General features: G+C 46.5%; 1 protein-coding gene across 4 annotated transcripts in view; it reads right to left on the reverse strand.

Moving 5' to 3' along the window:
* The window catches only part of PLA2G4A (phospholipase A2 group IVA), a 68365-nt gene extending 44198 nt beyond the window's left edge, over positions 1 to 24167 (reverse strand). The window contains exons 1-4 of one of the 4 annotated variants that reach the window (XM_064720350.1): positions 24075 to 24167; positions 8332 to 8428; positions 8035 to 8173; positions 1671 to 1752 (exon numbers count right to left, since the gene is read on the reverse strand). In XM_064720350.1, the coding sequence (XP_064576420.1) occupies positions 1671 to 1752; positions 8035 to 8067 (115 nt within the window). In that variant the 5' untranslated portion in view covers positions 8068 to 8173; positions 8332 to 8428; positions 24075 to 24167. Of the gene's footprint in view, positions 1 to 1670; positions 1753 to 8034; positions 8174 to 8331; positions 8429 to 18377; positions 18396 to 23061; positions 23080 to 23881; positions 24017 to 24074 lie in introns of those variants that run through there. The other 3 variants (XM_064720352.1, XM_064720353.1, XM_064720354.1) reach the window with 3 other exon arrangements.
* Positions 24168 to 27325: the final 3158 nt, after the last annotated feature.

Raw genomic sequence — 27325 nt, forward strand, 5'->3', positions numbered from 1 at the left:
GCACCTCCCCACAGTAATTAACACAATCACTCTTTTCATCAAGTAGCTGCCAGGCTCCCACAACAGGGAATAAAAATACTTTTAATTTTCCCAAAATAAAAAAAAAAAACAACAGTCTGTTTTTTCTCATTTTGGGGGATCTGCCAGGACCCCAAGTACCAGCCCTGGGTCCTTGAAGCTCACCCAGAGATGCCTCTGCCTGGGGGTGCCTCAGGCTACTGAGCTCTGGCAGTTGTCTCAGACAAGAAGCCAAGCAGGTTTCAGCGGCCCTACAGCATCACTCTGGCAGGTTTTATCAAAATAAAATGTTCTTCCTGAGCAGCTTCTTGATTTTGATGACTTGCTAAGATAAGAGGACTTTTTTGTTTTCTAGAAAAAAAAATACAATTATATTGAAGAATAATATTCAAAGTTTATACTATAGGACCATATTTGATCTAGTGCACAAAGTTGCCATGGCTTTTTTTTCCTGCCCATGTTGCCCACACTGCCTCATGACAGACACCTGCATCCAAGACCTGTGTAAAGCCTTTGTTTTTCCATTTAACTCATCCTCTTACACACACAAACTCATGGGCTCTTTGTTCCACTCTTCCAGCTCCTCTCCCGAGGTCTTCTTATCTAAAGACCACCATATGTATGAAATTATATATATCTGTATCCACACACCACTGCATCTTCCCTGCGTGCTCCTTCCCCTCACCCCACAGGGGATGACAGGTTCACAATTCCCTCTTTTCCCCTTTTCCAGGGCTCCCCTCTCTTCCCTTGTACTTGTGGCTGTTGAACATCCCCCTCTCAAGTAACCCTCCTGCAATTTTAGCAACAACAGCAGATTTCAGTGATGAAAACCCCCTGGAGCAAAGTGCAGGATGGGTGGGTCAGAGCAGCAGATGTACTTTGACCCAAAAGTAGTTTCCAGGAGTTGTATGTCCAATCAGCTGGATGGGAGAGCAGGAGACAAAGGTTATACTCATCCTCCCTGCCCCAGCCTGCAAGCACTGGGAAAAGGGAGAGGTGGCCTGGCAGCAAAGCAGACAGACATAAGGAAAAAAGGAATATTCTTTTTGTGGATTCAGCTAATATTCTCTCCCTTTCCCTCCTTAAGAGCAGAGCAGAGTTGTTCTTCCTAGTGGTTTCCTGTTCAGCTGTGAAGTCCAGAGGCTCAGCAGCCTCCTAGAAAGAGGAAGAGGTGCTGTTGCCATCCATCTCCCCACCACAGGATCTGCTGGACCGTTTGGGTGGGTTTTCTCTTAATGGACTTATGTTTTTTTCTGCTTTCTGCACTGACTCAGCAGTGCTGAGGCCCTTTTTATCCCCCACCAAACCACAGCCCTGTGAGGTGGCAGCAATTTCCAGTTTCACTGCACTCACACAGCACTTCTGACCCAGCCAAAAAGCTAATTGTAGGTGTTGCTGGCTTGTAGGCAAATCGTTTACAACTCACTCAGCCCTCCTGGATCAATGAAAGGAGGAGCGGCACATCTGCTCTCTGAGTGAGAGTGAGCACTGACACGGGGACGCTGCTTTAGACAGACAAACAGACAGACAGACAGAAATCCACCACCAGCCCACTGACAACCATTTAATGCACTATGAGTCACCAGCTCCCCCTCCCTGCCCAGGCTCACAGGAGAAAAGCAAAATAGAAAGAGAAGAGAGGTACTCACGCATGTCACCAATGGCTCCTTTGGTGACATTTGTGGCTTTCCTTACTGTCACAGTGAATATGTGCGAGTACTGATGCTCCACCTGAAAGTCAGAGAGTGACAGGTGATTAAGATCCAGAACCAAGAAACACCCCATCTCTCAAAAGAAGCTTTCATTTTGTCCAAAACCAGAGAGAGAGAAATCACCCAGTCAAAACAAAAGGGAAACTCATACTGGATAGAGCATCCTAAAGCTGAACTGCACCCTGGAGCTTTACCAAGAGGTACCTGCACTGGGGCTGCTGGATTTTCCTGCAGCCACACCTACTAATCTCAACCAACAACACTCCCTCTCACCACAGAACCTGCTCCGAGGCATTTAGTCAGGCAGCAACCACTGAGAACAGCAAGGGAAAAATAAAAATGGGCTTTTTTACAGCTTGTCTTGGTAATTGCCTTCCCCTGCTAAAAAGAATGAGAGGAATTACTTCAAAGTCTGTGTTCTGGAGCAGATAAATGCACAGTGCACACACAAGGGGTAAGAGTTAGTGCTGTACTTTCTAGTACACATCAATATTCAGTGTGAAAGCAGCGTCAAGACAATGTAAGGAAGGTGCAAAGCAAGCTGTTAAAACAGCCACCAGCACCTTTCCTGCACTTTCTGGAGGTTCTTGTTTCCTGCAAAGCCCAAACACACAGCAGGAGCTGCCTGCCTAGGAGCAGGTGTGTCCTCAGCAAACCAGGGAAGTAGGAAAAGACATGAAATTAAGAAACAAAAAGCAAAAGCCTTAATAAAAGAGGTCACTAACTTGGCTGTAGTGTTGCATTATCTACATGGCCCTGAGTTTGACCAACCTGCTAGAAACCACTGAGAATCACCAGTGCAGACTGCAGGGCAGCCAAGACTGCCTTTACAGGGACACAGAGATTGGAAGGAAAAGTGAGGTATTAAAGCCAGGATCAGGTCTCACACCATTGTATATTTTCTATCTTTTCCTAACCACCCACTGACCTTGTGAAGTACATTAAAATAAACTCACTCACTGGGACCAAAACAACCAGGGAGAAGGCCACCATCAGGAAATTCACTGAAATTAATTTAAAATCATAGACAATACCCTTGCTATGGGACATGCTTATTCATGCTCTGCCTGGTGTTTTCCTGGTATTTTTTCATCTGGATATTTCCTTTTTTTTCCTCCAGAACTGGTTGTTTCAGCCAAACCTCCTTATTTTGTGTCTACAGCTCACACCCAGAGACCTGAGCCAAACTGGATCCCTCTCATAAGAATAAATGAGAATATTCTCATGAGAATAAATAAGAAAAAAGTTAACATCTCATAGGTTACATAGAATTTTCTGGAAAAAAATTTAAAAAAGGAAAAAAGGAAGGCCAAAACAAATCTTCTAAAGACAGCAAAGTGACTTGTGAGTGCTTAAGTGGCATTTGAGTCAGGAGTCAATAAAAAGCATCTCCAGTGACAGCAACACAACTCCTGCAGCAGCCTGAGGTGTGCCAAGGCACAGCCACATCCCTGTGGCAAAGGCTCCAGGAGAAAACACCCACAGCCATGCAGGGTGGGTGGAAAACATCCACACTCTCATAGAGGTGGCCACAGATGACTCCACTGCAGCCATGCCTGACCCAGACACTGAGTTTATCAGCTTTATCTGGCTGGAATCACCCCCACACTGTGCCAGCTGCTCCAGGATCCAGCCAGGACAGTCTGCCTGGCTCTGGAATTTTCCCCTGGCAGCCACAGGGGTTATCTGGATCCAAGACCAAATGAGCAGGCAAGGAGGAAACTGTGGCAATGCCAGCTGTGGTGCACTGAAACTGTCATGGCACTGCAAGTGGTTCAGCACCACAGGAAAAAGGGAATTCAGACTCTTCCCAACACTCCCAGTGGGATGCTGCTCACCTAAAACATCAGACCCAGCAGAGAGGGCTCAACTCTGGGAACCCAGAGTTTCTAAGGAGCAACATGTATTTCACAGCCTTGCATGGGCTGACATGAAGACTTCCCAATGACTGAGTGACATCCATCACCTTCTGCACTGCAGCTTCTAAGATGGATAAACGGGAAGGAGGATGAGAATTCTCCCTGAACAAATTTCTGCCTCTGCCAGAGGGCAAAAAGAAGTCCAGAGTTTCCCTCCACAGAAGGGTAAATGGGGATTTTGGTGGGTATCTGGGAAGGGCTGTGTGAAGTCACCCCAGCTCTGACATTTACCCTGCCCCAAAAACTTTTACAAGCTGTGACTCCCCAGAATCCATGGGCTCTCGCTGCCCCCTATTTCCAGCTTGCTCTCTGAAATTGTCCAAAGCTACTTTATTATCTTCCATTATATTATCTCCCAAGTATGCCAGATTGATAGAGTTGGTTTCACAACTGGTCTCAGTTTCTTCATACAGACTGAAGCATTTCCTTTGTCATATCCAACCTTGTAATTAAAAGAAACAGCCCAAAGTACAAACACACCACCCTCCTCCTTTTTCGCAGCTGTCAAGAGAGAGCTTGTCCTCGGTGGAGACCACAAATCAGAGATCACTGAGCATTTAACAGTGAAGAGGAGTTATAATTAAGTGACAAGGATGGGACATGGGTGTGCTGGGCTTAGTTCTCAGCTGATAGATGAAGTTCATGTGCCATTCTGATGTCCCACAGCTCTGGCTGGAAAAGGGGGGTACTACACAATGTTCCCTGACAACAAGCACTCTGTAAAGTAATTTGCTTGCATCTCCCATATGGCTAAACTTATATGCCCAAAATTCTTATGCCTACCATCAAAGCAAGGCCAAGCCACCACTTCCCAGTTTGCTCTCTTCCCAGCAGCACAGATAACGCCACTATTTCTACTACAAGTTTATAACTGTTTTACTAATGCCTTCACAAAAATTGCTTTTTATTAACTTAAGCAGCAATGTCCATCATTCCAGCTGTTGCACTGCCAAGGAAATTAAGTCTGGTTTAAGACTGCGATCTTCTGAAAGGCATGTGAAAACACAGAGGCCTGGCAAAACAGAAAAGCAGTATCTTCTTTCCCTGTGCCTCACCCAAAACAACACACTGAGGATTACAGTTTTACACAGTTATTAATATTTGGCCATGGTCATACACTTGGAAGAAATTTGCCACTACTGAAATAAACAATCTCCCTCTTAGTAAAAAAAATAAATACACAGATACACACAGGAAGCTTGAAAGTCTACATCTCTTCTTACACTAAAATAAATGTTTTTCATGCAAATTAAATGCAAGTGGAAATTAGAGCAATTTTCCACTTAGGATGCAGTTTCTAAGGAGATCAAAAGGCATAAATGTCCATATTTCAGAAGCATTTTTTATTAGTTTTTCAGAAGGAGGTCTGATGAAGGCCCCTGAAAACACAATGAGAAATGTATTGACTCTGAATGCCCTTACAAATCCAGTCCTTGCTAGTTCAGATGACTAAGCTGCGTTTTCTCAAGTGACTTACGTTCACCTTAAGTCTTGATAAAAATCTGTACAAATACATCAAGTACTTCTGAAAAACAGATTATGGTAAATAAATCACTTAAACGTTGCAACACTGAGAAGAGCAACATCCACATTCCTTTAAAAATCTAGGACAGGTTACAAATTTCAAAAGCTCACCATTAACTCCAGTGCAAGCTGTCCCTGCCCATGGCAGTGAGGTGGGGTGGGCTTTAAGGTCCTATCCAACTCAATCCATTCTGGGATTCTACAGATTAAAAAACTCAAATACACTGTCCAAAGTGACATGCTTCGCATGTGTTTCACTTCACTTCCTCTTTCTCCATAAATGTAGAGAGGAAAAGAGAAAAATCAAAAAGTTTTCACCATGCTCTGTCTGAATATGGGTTTTCTGAGTTATGGAAACTCAGGTGGACAGTGTTCACTATTCAATCTACATTTTCCATGACTGCACAGCCACAGTTCAGCATCTCCTGTTTTCACACCTCAGCTCTCATTTGTTCCTCTCTCACCTTTGAGCGCTTTCCTTGCCCTCAGTAAAATTTCCCTGATTATCTGCTCTGCTGCTCTCATTTAGCTGTCCCTGCATACCAACACACCCCTTCCCACCAGGGGTAGGGACAGAGCCCCAGGATCTCCCAGCACACGGGCGGGTTTTGCCTGCCGCCCTTCCGGCCGTGCCCGGCCAGCCAGGGATTTGCATGGGCTCAAAATCACATTTGTCATATTCCAGAATGCTGAGTCACAGAGCACAGCTCCACCAGGACACGGGCATTCTGCAAGCCAGGCAGGCAGGCAGACTGCACAGGTATTAAATGGGTTTACTTCCTTCATGTTAAGGACACTTGAGCTAACAATGGAGCTGGACAAATGAAAATATTTGCTTGTTTACTTAAGTAATTGATTTTCATGGAGCCCATGCTCTTCTTTCACAGGGTATTATAGTTAAGACAAACTTCAGTGCCCACACACAAATTTTATCTTTTTTCCATTGTTATAATATTTATCCCCCATATCAAAGTAAATGAAGAGGTATTACACAGTTTAATTCTTTGCATTTTTGGAATAGTCAGTTCTCTCTGCACCTGCAACAGCTTTCTGAACATCCTAATTTATACATCAGAGTCTTTCATAAAATGAGAAAAAAAAAGCTCAGAAAACACACAAGAGCCAGCACAAGGATTTCTGGAAAATGCAGAATCCTTCTGAGTAATTTAATGCCAAATATCATTTAAATCCAGTATTTTTGCATTAATGTGAGCCTGCTGCCCATGACTGATCAAAATTGCAATAAAAACTTTCCACAGGATTTCAGTTTTCAAATTTAAAAACTTCAAAGATTTCCATTCACTTTCCAAGCAATTAAAGGATCAGCTCTTGCACAAACAGTGTTGATTCTGGAATTAGCAACAGTTCAGCATTCCCAGGGAGCTATAACTACATTTACTACACACATTTTTTATGTATTATATTACATATGCAGGACAGCTCCATTTTGTTGATTATTGGTATCAAAAAGTCCTTTTATGTAAGTAAGATTTATTAAAATACATAACCGAGTGCCTCAGAAACCTCTCCCATAAAGATAAAGATCATTCCAAGCAATCCATCCAGGAGAGGGCACTGATGCTGGGAGGAATTAAGCCAGCATTGTTTTAACACAGACATCACCCTGAGGTTTTGTCCTCCCTCCCAGCAGCTCCCAGGACTGGGCAGGGAGTACAAGCCAGTTTGACATCTGCTGGCTGCACACTGGCGTGGAGGATGTGAGTGCATGGGGCACAAACCACAGGGCCGATAAGAGATCGCTTGTAGGAAGCACAGGGAGTATTTTTAGCTGTGTAAAAGTAAAACACTGTGACAAGTGTGTGGCAGCTATCACTGGGGACACCTCACTGTTGCTGTCAGCCCAGTGCTGTCACAGGAAGCCCCTGATAGGAACATCCCCAGTGTGCCTCTGGATTTTGGCTTGGGCAGGAATTGCCATCCCAGTGCTGGCTCTGGAAACTCACTTCCAGCTGTGCTGGAAGGTTGAGAGGCTGCTGAGCCACTGAAGGGAGTTCTGCTCCCATTTCCTTCCTCCTACTTCCACACATCCATGGGCTGAGCTCACCTTGGGCCAGCTGCAACAGCACAGAATGGGATTTCTAACCCTTCCATGGAATCCCAGAGTGGTTTGGGCTGGGAGAGACCCCAAAGCCTGTCCAGTGCCACTCCAGGCAATGGACAGGAACACCTTCCACTATCCCAGGGTGCTCCAAGCCCTTTCCAACCTGGCCTTGGACACTTCCAGGGATCCAGGGGCAGCCACAGCTTCTCTGGGCACCCTGTGCCAGGGCCTGCCCACCCTCACAGGGAAGGATTTCTCCCTAAGAAATTTTTGTCTATTTTTGTATTGAACAGGTTTTTTGCTCATTCAGCGGGATCCATTGGCTCACTGCCATCCCAAGGGTGTGACAGCTGGGACAAGGATGCAGCAGGAAAACTGGAATAAAGCAGGAGGAAGGGAGCAGGGGCACAGTGTGCTGCTGAGTGGCACAGATCATCTCACTCTGAGTTTGCACAATATATTGTGAGGATTCTCTTTGAACCAACATTAGTGACATACACCAGTTTAAGATCTAAATATCCCAAAATGCCAACTTCTCTCTCCATTCACATTCATACTAATGAAAAGGAAAAGAGTACAACCTCCTCCTCCTGCCCCGCTCCCCCCAAAAAAACCTGCACTGTGAAGAAGAAAAGTAGACATACCATTTCTTCTAGGAAATAATAACAACTCTAATGTTATGTCCTTATATAGAGTAACTTCCAGCAGAGAAGTCATTATACAAGACAGTGTATATATATCAGAGAAGATAGTGTGTACATAGATATATATATATATACGATTCAGTGCTACTTACCACAATGTGTTGATAAGGATCTATGATAGACATTTTTGCCTTAGTTTATTCAAGGCAACTGCCAAGTATCTATTTCAAATCCACACAGGAGAGGCTTCCCCTCTTCTCAAAGCAGAGTTCAGTATGAAAGGTCCTTTAACTAATAAATAAAAAAGAAGATATAGTTAAAATTAATCTGTTCCTTCTGAACTATATTTTACAGAGCAAATCAGTTACTACTCTTTTGGAAGGTTTTCACAATTAATTTGTTTACCAAGAACTTAATTTCCCATAAACTGTGGAGATATAGGTATTTACCTGCCTGAGCGGGAGAAATTTCTCGTGTTTATTTCCTCTACTTCAGGGTAAGAATCCAGTATCTTAAATTCCAGTCATGCCAGTGTTTCTAGCAGCTCTGCAAATAAACAAAAGAAGAGAGGAATTATATTTATTCTGTAACTATATTGTAGTATTTATGCTACCACGCATTACAGGGCTGGTTGTGACTGCGAGCTCTGCAGGAGCAGCAATACTGCCCTCTGTAAATCCAGGAAGGGAACTCCAGCTGGAGCTCTGTGTAACCTCCTGGCCAACCTCCACTGACTGGACATGTTCCAGAGGCTTGGAGGGACAAACTGCAAATCAGGACTTCATGGCTCTCCCACAGGCTCACCACAGGCCACTGCTTTCTGAGCACTCAGTGAAGATCAGGGGCCACCAGAGGCCTTCAAAGTCAGAACTGTTTTTAACCAACCAAGTACCAGAGGTTACTCTTGTGTGCATCTTTAAAAAACCTGGGGAACTGCTCAACAGGATCAGTTCTCAGATCCAGCTGGACCATCGTCAGACCTGAACCATCAGCAGAAATTTCAAAGTGAAAGGAAGTGAAGCACCATTAGGGGTTTGGTCACAAGGCAATGATTCCTAATGCTCAATTCTGAAACAGCAGGATAAGCCCCAAGCAATTCTATATATCACTCCCAAACCTTTGCTCTTGAGCAACTACATGAAGGCATGACAATAAAAATTTAGTTTCATTATGATCACTAGAACATTACAATGTCTTTTCTTTAATCACTGAATCATTAAGGCTAGATAAACCCTCCAAGATCATCAAGTCCAGCCATTAATCCAGCACTGCCAGGTCCATCACTAAACCATGTCCCAAAACACCGTAACTCACATGTTTTCTGAATGCTTCCAGAGACAGCAATTCCATCACTTCCCTGGTTATGCCTAACCACCCTTTCCTGTCAGCCCTAACAATAGTTTGAGGGTTGGAATCACCCTGGGTTTATTTATTCATTGTTATCTGAGGAAGTGGGAATAAGAAAGACTTCAGCATTGGAGAATCATGGTAAACGTGCCCAGCTATATAATTTCTGGAGAAATTGCTGACATCTTGGAAGGCAATCCAGGAAAGGGAACAGCAGGAGCTACCCAATCACCATAATGGAGAGGAAATTTGTAAAACCAGAAAATACTCATTTCCCTGAAGTGCACAGTCAACTACCACACTTGCTTTGAGAGGATACACAAAACCAAGGCAAGGTTACTGCTCTGTCTGGGGAAATAAGAGAACAGGTTAGAACCAGGATGAAAAGCCTGGTTCGAGTTAACGTGCTGCATCCCAAAGGCAGAGTTCCAGCTCCCCAGATGATCCCTCAACTGGTTCAGACATGAGATCATGCTCTCTCTCCCTACAACCCCCCGCCTCATTTGTTTCGACATCTGCAGGAAGCGCGTTGGTGATGCTGCAGACAACAAAACAGCTTCTTTGGCTGCAGGGCCAGCAGAGTCCCCAAGCGCCATCTGCCCTCCATGGATGAGGCAAGGATCCTGCAGATGGACAAAAACACGACCACGTCATCAGCCACTGCATCCCAACACCCGCGCAGGGCCATGGGCAGGGCTGTCAGCAGGGCCAGGGAGCAAGGAGACCTCGCACACAAAGCCTGGGATCTCAGGGTCCCACAGGGCTCCAACCACCAGCCCTGCAGATCCAGCCCTGCCCATGCCATGGTACTCCAAATGGCAGCTCCTGGCTGGCTGTGTTAATCAGAGTCTCTCAGGATGTGACAAACACAGGCAGGTACTGGAGCACAGGCACCAGTGCCACTTCATGCCCCAGGGCTGGCAGAGGGACAGCTATCCATGCTCCTCCCAGAGCCAGTTATCCATGTTCTTCCCAGAGCCCATCTCAGGAGAAAGCAGATGTTTAAGTGACATGAATACTTAATCCCTCACAGTGGACTTAATTCAGCTCAGGTAATTACACCACACCCTCTGGAAGCTCGCACTGCATTACCCACAGAGTTTGGGTAAAGCAAATTAAGAGATTTCTATATCTAAAAACTGTAGTGTGGCAGAGGAGCTAAATACAGAGCAACCAAGAAATCCTGATCCTCATCAAGAGCCGTGAAGAATGTCTTGAAGAATGTTTACTGCAAACATCTGCAGCAAACAGAGCTGTAATCCCAAAATTATCTTGCTAAACACTTTCCCCTACATGCTGTCCATCCCACAGTGCCTAATGGGAAAAACTTCATGGAATCACAGGACATCCTGAGTGGGAAGGAACCCCCAAGGATCATCCAGTCTGATTCCTGACCCTGCCCAGACGCCCCAACAATCCCACCCTGTGCATCCCTGGGAGCATTGTCCAAACCCTCCTGGAGCTCTGGCAGCCTTGGGGCTGTGCCCATTCCCTGGGCAGCCTGGGCAGTGCCAGCACCCTCTGGGGAAGAACCTTTCCTGATATCCAGGAAAACCTTCCTCTGGCCCAGCTCCAGCCCTTCTCGGGTCCTGTCCCTGGTCACAGGGAGCAGAGACTGGAGGAGCTGCAGCCCCCAGTGAGCTCTGCCCTCAGCCTCCTCCTCCCCAGGCTGACCATAACAATTCAGGGCTGTATCACAAGCACACACAAAGTCCTGCACTTGAGCTGGAGTTGCTGAGCCCCACCCTTGGCAGATGCAGGGGAAGCAGTGCCTCTAAACACATCTTCAAGGACACTGTAGCATTACCAACACAGGTTGTTTTGTTTCCCTGATACCTGGTGGTGTCACACCACCTGTGACTGTGCTGTTCCTGGGGCTGACAGCGTTCCTTACTAAAGAAAGAGCACCTCAAGGCAGCACCACCACCATTAACTGTTTAACTTATATTATAGGTAATCAAAGAAGAGATTAAGTTAACTGGAGAACAGAGGGTTGTGTGGAGACCTTTCAGCAGCCTTTCAGGATGTGAAGGGGCCTACAAGGAAGCCAGAGCAGGACTCTGTATCAGGAATTGTAATACAACAAGGGGGAACGGCTTCAAACTGACTGGGGGGAAATTTAGATTTGACATACAGAAGATATTCTTCCCTGTGAGGGTGGGCAGGCCCTGGCACAGGGTGCCCAGAGAAGCTGTGGCTGCCCCTGGATCCCTGGAATTGTCCAAGGCCAGGCTGGATAGGGCTTGGAGCAACCTGGGAAAATATCCCTGCCCCTGGCAGGGGGTGGCACTGGATGGACATTAAGGTCCCTTCTAACCCAAATTATTCCATGACCCTCTGGTTCTCACTGTTTTATTGGTCAATGCCCCAGTTTACAAATTACACAGCAAACAGGCCACAGTTTAGCCTGGCCCTGTCATGGAGAGGCAGCCTTTCCCTTTCTCCCAGTGCCATAAATCCCAGCCTTGTCATGGAGAGCCAGGATTTCCCAAAGTGCCTAAATCTCACTTACACCCAGGAGTGAACTCTACCTCTGCCAGGACAAGGGTGTTTCATCGCCAGGCACATTTTCAGACACCATCAGTACCAAGCTATTAGTGGATAGCTGGATCACTCCTTGAGTCAACAGTCTTCTGTGATCTCAGCTCATACTCACTTACTTGAGGTGACAGATTGAAGTGGAGAAGGGATTATTCTCTTGGAAGACCAACTATAACACAGTAACTCACAAAAAGAAGCTACACACACATACACAGAGATTATTACTGGAACATTTTCATTCTCAGTACATTCCTACAGATAATTCATTTGTACAGGATATGTCAAAAGATAAGAATAATGAGATTTTTCCCATGCTGAGCACAAGCTTACTCTGGAGTTAGTCTCACCAAGTGGAAAAGCCCTGAAAATGAGTAAACGCAGCATAATATAAATATCATTGCCAGAATACGTCTTCACAAGTGTAAGAAAAATCATTAGAGGGAGGTTGTTTATATCAAGCTGTCCAATTCTTCTTAAAAAAATCAAAGACAGGAACAACTTTAAATATAATAAGTGTGACTCACCAGCACAGTCATTAACTTTCAATCTATCAGAAGAGTAAGGGGTAGAGAATAAGCTAAGTAATGACTCAGACTTTTTGTATGAATGTCACCCTCCATTTCTATCAAATCAGATTACAGCATTTTATTTGGTTAGATTGATCCTGTGATTGTATAACAGAAATAACAAATACTCTGTTTCTACATGACTTTGTCTAGCATCCTGGAAAATCACTGTAATGTTATTTCTTAATTTAGGGCTTCCCACACAAGGAGGAAGGATTACCTCTGCTCCATGTAGAGCCCCCATCACTCCACTTCCACCACAAATGGAAAAGTAGATGCTCTGCTGGCACGCCAAGCAGACGAACGGGCCAAGGCCAAAGGGATGAGGGTCAACAAGGAGAAGTGCTGGGTGCTGGCCTTGGGTCATCCCAACCCCCTGCAGCTCCAGCCTGAGGGGAAGAGTGGCTGGAAAGCTGCAAGAGGCCCTGGGGGTCTTGGGGACAGAACTTAAAAAAGAACCCAGGTGTGCCCAGGTGGAGCAGAGGCCAGTGGCCCCTGGGCTGTGCCAGCCCTGGTGTGGGCACAGGCCCAGGGCACTGGCTGTGCCCTGTGCTGGCCCTGCTGAGGGACCTCGAGTGCTGTGTCCAGTTCTGGCCCTCATGGCCAGAGACACCTTGAGGGGCTGGAGCGTGTCCAGGGAAGGGAACAGAGCTGGGGAAGGGTCTGGGGCACCAGGAGGGGCTGAGGGAGCTGGGAAAGGGGCTCAGCCTGGAGAAATGGAGGCTCAGGGGGGCCCTTGTGGCTCTGCACAGCTCCTGACAGGAGGGGACAGCCAGGGGGGATCGGGCTCTGCTCCCAGGAACAGGGACAGGACAAGAGGGAACGGCGTCAGGATGTGAAGTTGGACATTGGGAGGAATTCCTTCATGGAAAAGGTTGTGAGACATTGGAATGGAGTCCCCATCCCTGGAGTTGTCCAAGGAAGTGCTCTGGGCTGGTGACAAGGTGGGGATCAGTCACAGGCCTTTTCCAACCCCAGTGATTCCGTAGTTCTGTGACTGCTCTCCCCATGCTAAGGAAGTGTGGGTGGGAGGAAGGATTCTGAGCAGAGGGGCAAAAAGTTCAACCTTTGTGCCACATTTTTGAAGGACACTGTGAGGTGAAGCTTGTCAAGGAAGTTGACACAGCATAGCTAGACAGGAGATTTTAAGATCTGACTTCCTGCTATAGGGGAGGTAATAGATGAAGAGATAGTGAATCTTTTTTTAAAGATGACTTGTCGGCCTGTTAGCAATTACTGAAAGTATAGGTGACACAGCAACAGTGGAGGGAGGGCTGTAAACACTCTAGCAGGGCTGAAACTCTGGAAAAGTCCCAACAATCACCACCAGTGTAAAGTTTCTCCTTTTCTAGTGCTGAAGGCTACTTTAGAGGTCAAAAGTGAGGAAAACAGAAGTTGCAAAATTATCAGGCCACAGATACGCTCCATGATACACGATGCAAGGCTTGGTGAGTCAAGGGCATCAGACATGGTCCTTTAATAAACTTGAATTAGACTGGATTAAAACCATCCTCCTTATCTTATATTCTGCAAGGAATGGCCTCCCCAACAGGAATATTCTAGAGGCTGGAAGCATTTCTCCCTGAATCCCCACACCTGTGTCTCATTGGCCATGGAAGTGCCCTGGATTGTAAACCAAGCCAAGTGCTGTAGTTTCCCCATAGGCAGCATCTGCAAGTCTGAGGAAGAGGCAACTGATTCAGGGCAGAATGGTTTATGTTACAATTATCCTGCTTACGCAAAGGGGACTTAACAAGAACCACTCGCTGCAACAGCCTCTGAGGTTATGAGAAAAACCCATGTCCCCATATGTGAATGGCAAACTCACAGAAGGATGTTCAAGTGGAACTGAGTAAATTCAAAGTAAGGAGTTCATTTATTCAAGGAATGAATGAGCTCCTTGAGTTTATGCCTTTAAATAACTGTTCTTCAACATCATATTTCACTTCAACTGAAATTGCAGTGGAAATAAAAAAACAGCCTTGAGAAAGAACAACAAACTCAGCTGAGAGATGCCAAGAATACTCTTTAAAAATGGCAACAATCACTATCCTTTGCTACAGAAATCAAAGCCACAAGGCAGAGTCTCAAAAGTGGTCAAAAAACCTCAGGCAGCTGACCAGTGGGTCAGGCTTATGTGGGAAGCAGCTCACTTGTTTTCCAGCAAGAAAGCCAAGAAACAAAGAGGAACATGAAAAATCTGACAGAAATTCCATTAAAAACAATTATTAGGATATAGACCTAAACCAATCAGAATGCACTACTCAAACCCACCTCTGCAGGTAATTTACTATGAGCACAGTGCAATTAGGAAAAGCAGATGGGAAAATGCCCAACATTTCTATACAGTAGGAATTTGGAACCTAGTTATTCTACAAATAAACTTTCTATCATATAATGCTGGAATGATGTGGGTTGGAAGGGACCTTAAAGCCCATCCAGTGCCACCCCTTGCCACAGGCAGGGACATCTCCCACTATCCCAGGTTGCTCCAAGCCTTGTCCAACCTGATCTTGGACACTTCCAGGAATGTTTGACAGTTATTTTTGAGGAGTATTTTCACTTTTGGAAACCCAGCTTAAGGCTCACCTTTGAATGTCAAGATATTGGGTGCCCCAAGTACCCAGAGCCAGGCTCTCTGAAATGGAAAAACTCACTGCCAGTGGCAGCTTCCAAAGTCTTGCCAAGAATGCAAACACTTATGCAAGAACTCCTAAAACTAAAGATAGACATCTCAACTGCAACACCTGACTGGGCAGAGCTTTTTGTTGACTATATTCCTTTAAAGCTCATATGAAGGGGGAAAAGAGAGGGAAACAACCTTCCCTGCCTGCCTTTCTTACCTGGAGTATTGGCAAAACTTTCCACTTGCTCTGCTGCACTGTGGTCAAGAGCTGCTGCCTGCCAAAACCTCAGGATCCCCCTTCCAGAAGCCTCATGGTACCGTGGCAAGAACTGCTGCTGCATGATTTAGAGCTCTAGAATCAGCCTCCAAAAATCTCATTCCAAACCCATCCCTGTTCCTTGGGGACAACACCGAGCTCAGCCAACTTCTAAGTATTTCTGAGCCAATGCCTTTTAAAGATTCTATTAAAATCATGAGGGTTTGCTTCTTGCATATCTTTAACTTATCCACGCCTTCATTCCCCTTGTTTTCCTTCCCTGCTCTAAAATAGGAATGGTTTAAAAACAGAAATTCTAGAGAAAACATTAGAATAAGCTTTTAATTAAGTATTTATTGGGTTTTGTGGGAGAATCCAATATGCAAAGGTGCCTGATGCACTCAGGCTTCAACTGAGGCAGCTGATAGTCCTTCTGCACTACAGTTATGCAGCGGTTTCACACAAAACCCCCAAAAAACAGCTAAAAATGGAACAAGCTGGTAAAATTTAACAGCTAGCTTCTGGTCAGCAATGCACGTAAAACAAATTTAGCTGACCTTAAGGTCAATATTTCCTTTCAATATCTTTTTCAGTTCAGTTCGGGATTTCCTGGCATTTTGGCACAGGCTGTAGCCCCAGCCAGGCTGCTGGCACTGCCAGGCAGGAGGAAGGGCTGCACTCACAAGGTATGTTTTGTCATCTCCCACTCGTCATGTCTGCACAACGTGACTCAACTTTCTGGTTTTGGGCTCCTCACTCCAAACACGAGCTCTGGTCACCATCTGCAGCCAAGGGGACAATTGTGCAGCACTTCCTTTGGTCTCTATGGTCAGCACTTAAAGCATGACAAAATTGGAGTGACTCAAGGAAATCTGTCTGGACTTTCTAGTAAAAGTAGTGATGAACAAACCTCTGACGTTGACATTTTTCAACCTCTTTAAATGCTGAGAGTAAAATTTATATGGAAATATTTCATGGCTATTGACAAGCTGGAGTCTGAGTAAGTAGCATAAATATATGTTTTACACACAGACACAAAGACAAACATAGACATGCCCAACACATATATTACATTTTTGAGAGGAGAAATTAAGTACTTCCATAACAGTGATCTTTGTCTTGTATCCAACTCTTGGCTGCTGAGCAAAGCCAGACCTGGAGCAAGCCCCACCTGGCTCCACAGAGCCAAGCAGACCTTCAGCAAGCTGTTAGACACAATCCCAGACTGGCCTGGGTTGGAATGGGCCTTAATGACCATCTCATTCCACCCACAGGGATGCCACTCACTATCCCTGCTTGCTCCAAGCCCCATCCACGCTGGTCTTGGCTATCTCCAGGGATGGGGCAGCCCCAACTCTCAGGAGCAAGCAGCTCCTGAGCTGCCAGCTTGTGTTTGAAGGCAACCTCATCTTGGCACAACATTTGCACAGGGGCTTGATTTTCTGCACCAGGCTTGGGTGGAGGCTCTCCTCCACCCTCCTGTCCTGCTGGAGAGGGCGAGCAGGGGCACCTTCCTGCTCAGAGACCACACTGGGAGCGGCGCCTCATGCCCCTGCCCCAGCTCCTTCCTCTTCCTGTGCTATGGGCTCACAACTTCCCCAAGCTCTCTGGTCCCTGGGCAGCTCTCCCTGCCCTGCCAGCCCTGCCCTGCTCCTGCTTTGTTCCAAGGGCTTCTGCTTCCTGCCCCACCATTCCAGATGGATTCAGAGTGCCAACAGGGAGAACACCGAGCTGTGGCACAAGCTACAAGCCACCCCTGATGATTTGGGAGGAAAGCTTTGAGTCAGGTGCCACTTCATTTTTAGATAACTAACTCTTATCCACACACACACACAGTCAAACCCTGAGAGGATGAAGGACTAAAGCCACTACAAACAAATTCCCAACTAAGGCTTTGGAGATGGATCAAGACTGAAAAGAATATCCTTACACAATTCTTGGAAAATTTTCTCTATAATACACACACACAAAAAAAATTCTCTTTACTGTAATGTGATTCCACCAGTACCAGGAGGTAAATTCCATCAGTGGTTACACAAAACAGAAAAAACCCACAGAAGTAACAAAACCCATAAAAACACAGTAACTTAAACATGGATTTCAGGAGAGTGATACAATAACTGCCAATCACTAAGGAGCCACAATGACTTCAAAAGTAAAAGGACAGTAATCAAAGGGAGGAAGAAACCCCAAATTTACACATCCCCTTGTTAAAAGAGCTTTGCAAAATCTGGGACACAAGGGGGACTTTCATGCTCCTCTCTGAGCCACAGGGGATTGGTTCAGGAAACTTAAATGAACTATGACTACTCTCTTACCAAACTACCTAAGCTTCTAATTTAACTATTTCTTAAGACACCGAGGGCTTGCTCCCTTCCTTGCCAACTCAAACTCTCTCTCAGCATATGAAACACCCATGGATGTGTTGGCTCTGTGGTGAAAGGGAAATGACCGACACGTTACAGGGCAGAGTGTTCAGAGTGAAGGTGTTTGACCACTTCTCAAGAAACTTTCTATAAATAAAATGTCCATTTGTCAAAGCACAAAGTTGTCAGAAGTGAGCTACATCAGTTTAAATAAAGCTCTTTGGGGGAGAGTTTAACCCCAAAATCAGCACTTAAATGAAAACAGCCACTAAGCGGCCAGGAAAGGTCACTCAGCTCGGGGAGAAGACCTTGCCCCGCCCACACCATTCCTTTCAGATGCTGATTTTGAATCAGATTTGACTTAATGCCTTGCAAGAAGTTATTTAATTTCACAGAACCATAGAAGGTTTGAAGGGACCTTAAAGCCCATTCAGCGCCACCCTGTGCCATGGGCAGAAACATCTCCTACTATCCCAGGTTGCTCCAAGCCCTGTCCAACCTGGCCTTGAACACTGCCAGGGATCCAGGGGCAGCCACAGCTCCTCTGGGGGCACCCTGTGCCAGGGCTTCACCCACCTCAGAGGGAAGGATTTATAATATCCAATATAATTTTCTGTATTTCAAAAACACCCTTATAAAAATTTAACCTGCATTCTCCAGGCCACAGGGGAGTTGAAGAGCTCATTGAATAGCACACTGAGTCAATGAATTTGGCATTCTTGGAAAAAGGAATTTAAGTTTAAAAAGCAAAACAACACTTGGAAGCATGTCCCAGCTGAATGCAATCACTCACCAAAAAAACTTGTGTGGACATGTGCTGTTCCAAGTGGAAAATGCCAGAGAAATGCAACATGTTGGCAGGCTTTGCCATTAGCAAAGAGCTGGTTCTCATTACCATCAGCACAGGCTTCACAGCAGCTCCCTAAGGGAATCTCACAGCGCCTGGGAAAAGCAGGGACTCTGAGAATATCATCACTGAAACAAACACACACCCATAAAAACACTCTGGATTTAGGGAAAGCCAGGACCTGCTTCCCAGCACACTCTCTCAGATGCTGTACAAGCTCTTCTCCCATTTTTTAAAGTTTTTCACCAGCACTGTCCTTAAGTCACAGCTGTAGGGCTTTGGCACAGGGAAAACTACTTTTTCTTCACAATACAGCAGTCCAAAACCACCAGGCTTGTGAAAATTAGAGTCCTGCCTTTTTCAGGAGATAAAGGGGTGTTATTAGAAATTCATTATCCATCTGCTTGGATTAAGGAGGAAAAGGATTCAGAACAGCAGCACATAAATAGTTAGTTCTGTATTTTATAGAAATTGTCTAGGACAAGAGATGGCCACTACTGCAATGTTCACTTCAACACACACCCATATTGATTAAATTAAAGAACAGATGTGCCTCAAAAGTCTTTCAAAATTCTCAATTATAGGCTTCTTTCTGTTTTGAAAAACAAAACACAAGAGGATCAACCATAAAATTTCCATTTACTCACATTCCACAACCACCTTCTCCCCAAAATGTAGTTTTAAGCTGCTCCTCCCAGTACTGCCAGACCAGGCAGCAGCTGCTGGCTTTGCATAGAGCTCCAGTTTTGCATGTGAGGTCCAAAGGCACAGTTTTTGGGATGGAGCATGCAAAGTGCTGGTGCATGCCACAGCCAGAGATGCTCCCTGATCAGTTCAATCACCCACAGGTGCTGTTTGCTTTCCCCTGAGATGGGACAGAATGAAACCTCTGCTTGGGGGAATTTGTTTGTTAACATCCACTTGACAGTGCAGTAAGTCAAATGCATGAGAAACACAGTTTTAGTAATTAAATCCTATTTATAATCTCTACCCTTGAGAAATAGACATGGTAGAGGGGCAGGGAAGCACCACAAATTAAAAGTAATTTCACAACAAATGTTAAGGCTAAATCTTTCTATTTCATGGTCTGGCCAAGGCCATGGAGCAGATGGGATGAGACAGTCTGGACATGTGCATCCAATTCTTACTCCACCTATCCCAACATTCCACTTATCAGTCCTGTCCTTCATGCATGTTTAGTAAAATGCAATCCCTTGGGGGTTGGGACTGCCCCTAACTGGAAGAAATACACATTTGTACAGATCTTATTATAAGATCTGTGTGTGTGCATAAATAAGAACCTTTATAATCCCAGTAAATAGAAAAGGATAATTTATTACAGAAGTGCACATTCCTACCCGTCTTGGCAAAGGATATGAGCACTGATAATATTAATAGGAAGAGAAATTAGTCTTACTGATTTATGCTGAAATCATTCTAAGGAAAATACCAGATGAATATCAAAAATGAGTCAGTTCAACAGCTTTACTATCAGGTAACCACAAAAAAAAAAAAAACACAGATGCAACTGATACATCTCAAATAGTTCAGAACTTGTGTATGTGAAAGCTTTTGACCATTTGTTTTGTGTCTACTTCCTAAAGCTGCATATTTAGGGAAGCTGGAAAGAAAATTATTTTTGTTTGCAGGCTTAGCTGTATTTTTAAATACTTTCAGCATCCTACGCTGAAGCAATGCTGTTAGCAGGAGAAAAAGCAGCTCTGTATTTTTCTCTCCAAGCCACCAGTGCTACCACTCATCTGCAAGGAGATTAAACATCACAACTAAAGAGGGTTTGCCAGCAGAGCTGTGCAGCCTGGACAGCAGCCCAGTGCTCAGAGACAGCACAGGCCCCTCTCAGCCAGCTCCAGCACCAACCCCAGACACTGTGCCCTTGCACAGAGCAAAAGGCGCTCCCAGAGCATCACCTCTGTGCTCTGAGAGACATCTCTTTGGAATCACTTCATCATGGAAGCACCTGCTTTTCCTCCACGGATCGCTTAAAGAGTCTGGGACACTCCCACGCTGACTCCCACTCTGGCTGTTTGTCAGTCCAGAGCCCAAAAACATCCTTCCCTACATGTGCTGAGAGTCTTGGAATGACCAGCACGCAGCAGAAGCGTAGGCAGAGAGGGAAGTGTCATCCCCACAGCCCACTCTCTGGCAAAGGAAACCACCTGGGAGAAAAGCTGCAGTGTCTGTGTCCCCTGGCACTGCTGCCAGCTGAGACAGGACCAGCACAGGCTGAGGAAGCACCACGGCTGGCAGCCCACAATGAACCCATGAGAAAATAAGTCAAATCTGTACATCTGTCAACATATGGTTGGTATTTTCCCCTCATCAAAAATATTGGCTTATTTTTTACAGAAACTGTGTCATTCTATATAACATTACAGAAGCCCAGAGTGATTTGGGTTGGAATGCACATCAATGGGCAGGGACACCTTCTACCAGCCCAGGCTGCTCCAAGCCCCATCCAACCTGGCCTTGGACACCTCCACAATATGTTCAAATGGGAGAACTAATAGATATTTCTAAAAAAAGTCAATGGAGTCTCACTTGCAATATCACCACAATATTTTTCATTTAAAAAAAAAATTAGAGTAAAGTTTAAATGTTCACTAATCCTTTTGTTTTCCCCATAATCTATTAAAAAATATTGGAAGCTTTTGGTGTTTAGTTTGGTCCTGCTTTGGGGACCACTTTCCCCTGTCCTAGAGCCCACCTCCCATCCCTGCCTCATGGGCTGAGTAACTCTGCTCCAGACGTTGACACACGGGCTACTGGAAATTGGTACAGTCAGGAAATTTGGGTCATCTCTCTGAGGTAAACAGTAAATGAAAATCCTCAGGAAAGTCTGAATACCAAGGTGATGAGGGGCTGCTTTTTTTCTTATTTTTAAAAAAGGAAGAATTCTTTTGAAAGTATTCTGTTACTACATCACGTTATTATAACCTAGGGCAGTGATGAGGTCATTTCCATTACCAAAGCAGGTTCTGGGATTTGTTTTTCAGACTACTGAGAAAGACACAGTTATATCAGTGCCACAGCAAACCCAGACAAGAGTTCATCACCTCACAGCATGATCCTGTTGCCCCTGCCCACCAAATCAAAGACAAATTCTTCCACAAATTATGTGCAGCTTCTCCTTGGAAAGAGACAAATGAAATAAAACCAGACCAGGGCAGACTCAGTTTAAAAGTGTGTTCCATGAGTGGCCCCCAGGCTTTAACTGGAAGCTGAATCCTTAGCTGAACCAGAGCTGTAGGGAAGGACCTGCTTTTATAGTTTAAATCATGTCCAGACTGTGAGGCACCAATATTTTTGACACCAACTTGCCCATCAATGTCAACTAAACTATTAGTTAAGAATTCAGTTTTGCTCACTCAAGACCACTCCCCTTCCTCAGATATGGAGGATACATGCCCTGAAGGATAGGGAGACTCTGCTCCACAGCAGAGTTATGTGTCAGGTAAAAAAATAAATTGGAATGTAATCTCTCAACTCCATATTCACACAGGCCATACCATACTGTAAAGCTTTTACCTCCTGGGCTAGAAATTTTCCAGGGACAACAAAGTATTTTCTCATACTTTGTAGTCAGTTTTAATACACTTGAACTTCTGGATACAAGGGAGACACCTCCTTCTCTGGATACTATTTGTTGCTCTCCCTGGTATTTTCCAAGCCATTCAATTCACTTCATGTGATTTGAATTCTCAGTTCCCAAATCTCCAGTTCCACTGCCAAGGCTGTCCCGTTCCAACCTCCATGGAAGTCACCGAGGTTGCCACATCCCTGGATATTGCACATCAATTCAAACACCCCAACAGAGCCATTCCCATTACTCCTGCAGCTGTGTGCACCCAGAAGGCCATTTCTGCATTGCACTTGTGTCAGCCCTTGGCATTGTCAGAAGAATTGAGGTTATCCAAAGTGTCGCTGAAGTTTGCTCAATGGCTTTGCAGGAATACTTCTGAGGGAAACACTCAGTGCTCACCCCATGCTCGTGATTTTTCCCCTTTGTAGGATGAAAATTCACAAACTGAAGGGAAAAACTAGGGAAAAACCTGAAATACTTCCCATTCTAGCTGGTTTAGGCCAACTGGCAGAAGTAACCTATTCAAAGAGCTGTGAAAATTATAATCATGATAACAATGTTCAATATAACATATTCAAGTTAAATATGCAACCCTAGTGATGCACTAGCATTGGATAATTTTTTTTGGCTTTTTTTTCTAATTTTTTTAAGAAAAACAAGTCATAATCAGCACTTGGTGCCAAGAGTCAAACTGGTGTTTTTCCAGTGCAGACTGGCCATGCAGGAGAGATTAATTTATATGATTCAAGCATAAATCAATATTTGCATTTCTCTTTTGTTATGGATCCCTGCCACAGGAGAACACGAGAGTGCAGAAAGGTGGACAGGGCCAACGTGAAGGTTTGGAGAGATGACAGTGCTAGAAGAGCATTTATCTCTACACCATATATTGAAAACCTGTCACTAACGAAAATAATCACATCAGTTTTAGATTCATGCTTTCTGTCTGGAATCCTCAGCAGGCTGAACAGCTCTGGGTAACCACAAAGCAGCTGATCCCCTGCATCAACAGCTTCACGTGCATCTCACCCTACTGAGCTGCAGAACAGCATCTTCTGCCAGGTACATCCACTGCAGTTACAGGTCCTACCCACAGCACTGCTCCTCCCTTGGGGCTGGAGCTGGAACCAGAGTCTGCATCCCGTCATCCACATGGGAAATTCCGCACTCAGCAGTTCAGGCTGCCGAAGGGATTTTCCCCAAAGTGAAGGCACAAGGTCGAGCTCTGGGCAGGGGTCAGCCAGCCCCAGCAGCTCCCGCTCACGAGGGAGGGGACAAAGCCCATGCAAAGCTGGGGGAGCACAGAACTGATCCCACCGCTGGGGCAGCAGCACAGGTGAAGCAGGGCTGGGCACAGCAAATACCCTGCACCTGTGCGTGTGGGAATCCCAAAGAGGCACAGGGAACCCCATGGAACCGGGCATGGAGCAGCCTGGGTTAGTGCAAGGCGTCCCTACGCAGGGCAGTGGGTGGGACTGGATGGGCTTTAGGGTCTTTTCCAACCCAAACCATTCCGTGACTTTGGTCCGTGACCACACCAATGTAAGTGAACAGAAACCTGCTAAAGACCGTGAGCAGGAACTCTTACAGACATTCGTCTCGCATCGGACCCAAGAGAAAAGCTGCTCTCGCAGACACTTTGCGAAATGTTCCCTCTGCAGCCGCCCTGCCGCACTTCCCCACAGCTCGCACGCCGAGTGCTTCACCGCCTGCCAGTACCCGTGTCCGTGCCGGCCGGGGACAGGGGCCGGGCACGCACCCCCGCCCCGGCCGGGATGGAGCTGCGGACCCGTGCAGAGACGCCGCGGTCCCGCTCCCGCCCCGCTCCCCCGCGCTGCCGCCCCCGTACCTCTCGGAGCCCCCTCCGCGGGGCAGAGCGGGCCGGGGCTGTCCGCGCAGGGACTGCTCCCCGCGGGGGCTCCGCCAGCCCCGTCCCGTCCCGCCGCGGGGGCGGCTCCGCTCCGGCCCCGTTCCCGGCACCGCTCCCGCCCGCCCTGCAACCGCTGGAGCCGCGGTGAGCCCCGCTCCCACCCCGCGCTTACGGCTGCCGGGCTCCGCCGGGCGCGTCCCGCTCCGCTCCCGCTCCCGCCGCGGGCCGCTCCGCGCTCCGGGCGGGGAGGGGCCCGTGCCGCCACCGCCTCTTAAGGAGGATCCAGGCGGCGGCCGGGGCCGTGGGGACAGAGCTGAGAGGGGGACAGGGGCTGTGCGGGGACAAGCGGTGAGCGGGGACAGCGGCTGCGAGCGGGGACAGCGGCGGGGCTGCGGCGGCTCCGTCACTCCCGGCGCTGCGGTGCCCGGGCCGAGGGGACGGAGGAGCCCCGAGCACTGCCGTGGGGAGCGCTTGGCCGGAGCCGGAGCGAGCGACTGCTGTGGCAGAAAACAGTAATCAGATAAATGGAATATGCATTAAAATATCCCTTGCGTTAAAAAGCCCTTGCTGTCGCCGCAGCGGTGGATGTTACTGTGGGAATGTGCCTCTCTCAAGGTGTTTGATTCAGCAGATGTGACCACACAACACTTTCATGCTCTTCAAGTACCTCGTGAATGTTTGCACGCGTAACCCTTTCACTTACAGACTCTTGGTTTTGAAAGGATGGGTGTTGAAACAGCGGTGACTGTGCCCTGTGAACCTCGGGCAGGTCCACCAAGGTGTGGCTTGACCATTCAGTCCCCTTTGGTACAGTTTACACTTCCATCCAAAAAGTGGAATTTTAAGTCATTATTAATTCTATCACTTTCACCCTTTGTGATGATTACCTTAGACTTCCCTTCCATTCATTCACTCACATTTTTTCTGTTTTGCTTTAGCAGATTTGAAGTGTTTTGAAATATACTGAAATTGGTAAATTTCTTTCTAAATGGTATTGTATTATTTGCTGCATTGTTTCCTGCTAAACAGGGAGTGTTTAAGCTGAAGGAGGGCAGGTTTAGATTAAGAAAGAATTGTTCTCTGTGAGGGTGGGAAGGTCCTGGCACAGGGTGCCCAGAGGAGCTGTGGCTGCACTGGATCCCTGGAAGTGTCCAAAGCTAGGCTGGATGAGGATTGGAGCAGCTAGGCTGGATGGAGATTGGAGCAGCCTGGGAGAGTGGAAGGTGCCCCTGCCCATGGTAGTCCATGGGACTGGATGTGCTTTTGGGTCCCTTCCAACCCAAACTATTCCAGAGTCTATGATCCTTTGATTAACATCCAAAAAAGTATTTCCTACCTGGGGTTTTGGAGCTCACAGTGAGTCAGTGGGAGAGTCTGACAGGCTCAAACCTCAGCTGCTGCTCACCCATAACCTGCACTCTTAACGTGACAGCTCTCAAAGATGCCAATTCTTCTCCAGACATGAAAAGATGAGACTGAGTTCTACTTCAATGTTGACGTCCAGCTCTTTCCAAAGACCCATTTTTACACTGGGGCTTTGCACAAATTCTATGTCTAAATTGGAACTCACTTTGAAAAACGTGGTCTTAAAAAAGCAAAGATAAAGGGGAGAAGAAAAGGCTGAAATGACTCAGCTGAGACCTCCTCAAAGCACAGCAAACCGAAGGATGGCGGTGAGGGGCACGTAGGTGGCATTCACATTGTATTAACAAAGCCGAGCGTCTGGCAAAGCTGTAGCCACAATTAGAGGGCAGCAAGCCACTCCTCGGCACAGAGCAAGCCAGAATTCTCATTTTCTCCATTATCTTACAGGTCCCCTGCTGTGATGCGCTGAGGGGCTGAGCTGCCCTAGCCACCACTGATGATCTGGTGGTCTGTCTCATTGGTGAGGATAGGGAAGCAGGGTAGGGAAGAGCTGCCCTCTGTAAATACTGTCACAAAGAAGGGCAAGTGTATGTTTAGAAAGCCAGCCTAGGACTGCCAGCTCAGAAAGCGCCTGTTTGATGTGGCAGCCTCCTCCTCCACATCCTCAATGTGCCATTTGAGGGAACATTGACCAGAAAAATGCAGAGAATCCACGGTGGTGCCATTATTTGGGTCTTTTTGTCTTCCACGTCAACCGCTGTCTGCAGACCACCTCACCTCATCTCTTGATAGGAAACGACTCTGAAATGTGTCAGACAAGCTCAGTGCTGGTCTGGAGACGTAGAGATGACAAAAACATGAATAAAATTGTTCTTATTGAGTTAGTTACCCTTTCCCCTTTGACAGCAAGTCTGGAAGTCTGACCCTATCATCTGTGCTCTAAATCCTCCAAATGCACTTAATTCAAGCACCCAAGAGATGCCTTGCTGAGCACAAGAGGAGTTCCCAGAGCTCCAAGGTGACCATGGGTGCCCAGAGCAGGTGTGAGCTCCATTCCTGGGGTCCCCCTGCTCCCCCTTCTCCCTGGCACAGCCCTGCTCCAGCCACAGACCTGTGTGGAGCCACGTGCTGCTCACAGGCCTGATCAGCTGTCCCTGAACTCTGCCAAGGAGGGGGCATCTGCAAGCCCAGGCTTTATCTCTGACTCTCCTTCTCGGCATTTGAAATCTCTCCAAAGCACGATTCCCAGGGAATGGCTCTGGTTATAGATTTTGTGGTTTTACAGATAGCAAATGCTGGAATAAACACCACCCACAGCAAGCAGGGGAACTCCAGGATTTCCATTAGAACTCCCAAAGTCAGTTCTGATTATCAAAACCCCAATTTCTCCCTGGTCAAGGAAACAGCTCAGACTCCTGATAAAGAGCTGAGTAACTAAAAGTCAAAAATTCCTCTTCCCTTCTTGTTGACGCAAGGAGAAATAAAAGCTTTTTTTTTCCTACATTGTGACTGTTCATGTTACTTCATATAATTATTTTTAATCTTAATCCTGTTTCTTCAAGAAAATTATGGATAGGGTTTCATTATTTATTTTTTTCCCCTGTGACAAAGGACGTTTAGCAGCTGCCTTCCCCCATCCCTCATTCTCCCCCACACAGTGTGCTGCGGGGTGCCTCACCAACTAACCTTGGAATGGGTTAAGAAACCTCTTTGCCTTGCCTTTTATGTGAAGTTTGTTGTTGTAATTTCAGGCTGTTTCAGCCCACTGCCTGCTGCAGTGTCCCTGTGTGTGTACAGAGCTGCCGGAGCCCCCAGACCCTGCGCTGCCTCCTTGGCTTCCCTCCCTTCCTGGGCTGCTCCACAGTGGGAACGAGCCCTGGACTGTGGTGAGGCAATGACAGGGTGTGGAAAAGCGCCTTGAGAGGGACCAAAGAGATCTCCCCTGAAGCAGAACTTTAAAGGAAACCATGCCAAATTACAGGGCCCCTCTTGGTGTGTCCTCAAGGGCATAGCTTCAGGCTGACCATGGAAAAGGGAGAGTGGGGATAGCGGGACAAA

This window comes from Zonotrichia leucophrys, chromosome 8, assembly GCF_028769735.1.
Source record: "Zonotrichia leucophrys gambelii isolate GWCS_2022_RI chromosome 8, RI_Zleu_2.0, whole genome shotgun sequence".
In the NCBI taxonomy this organism is placed as follows: Eukaryota; Metazoa; Chordata; class Aves; order Passeriformes; family Passerellidae; genus Zonotrichia; species Zonotrichia leucophrys.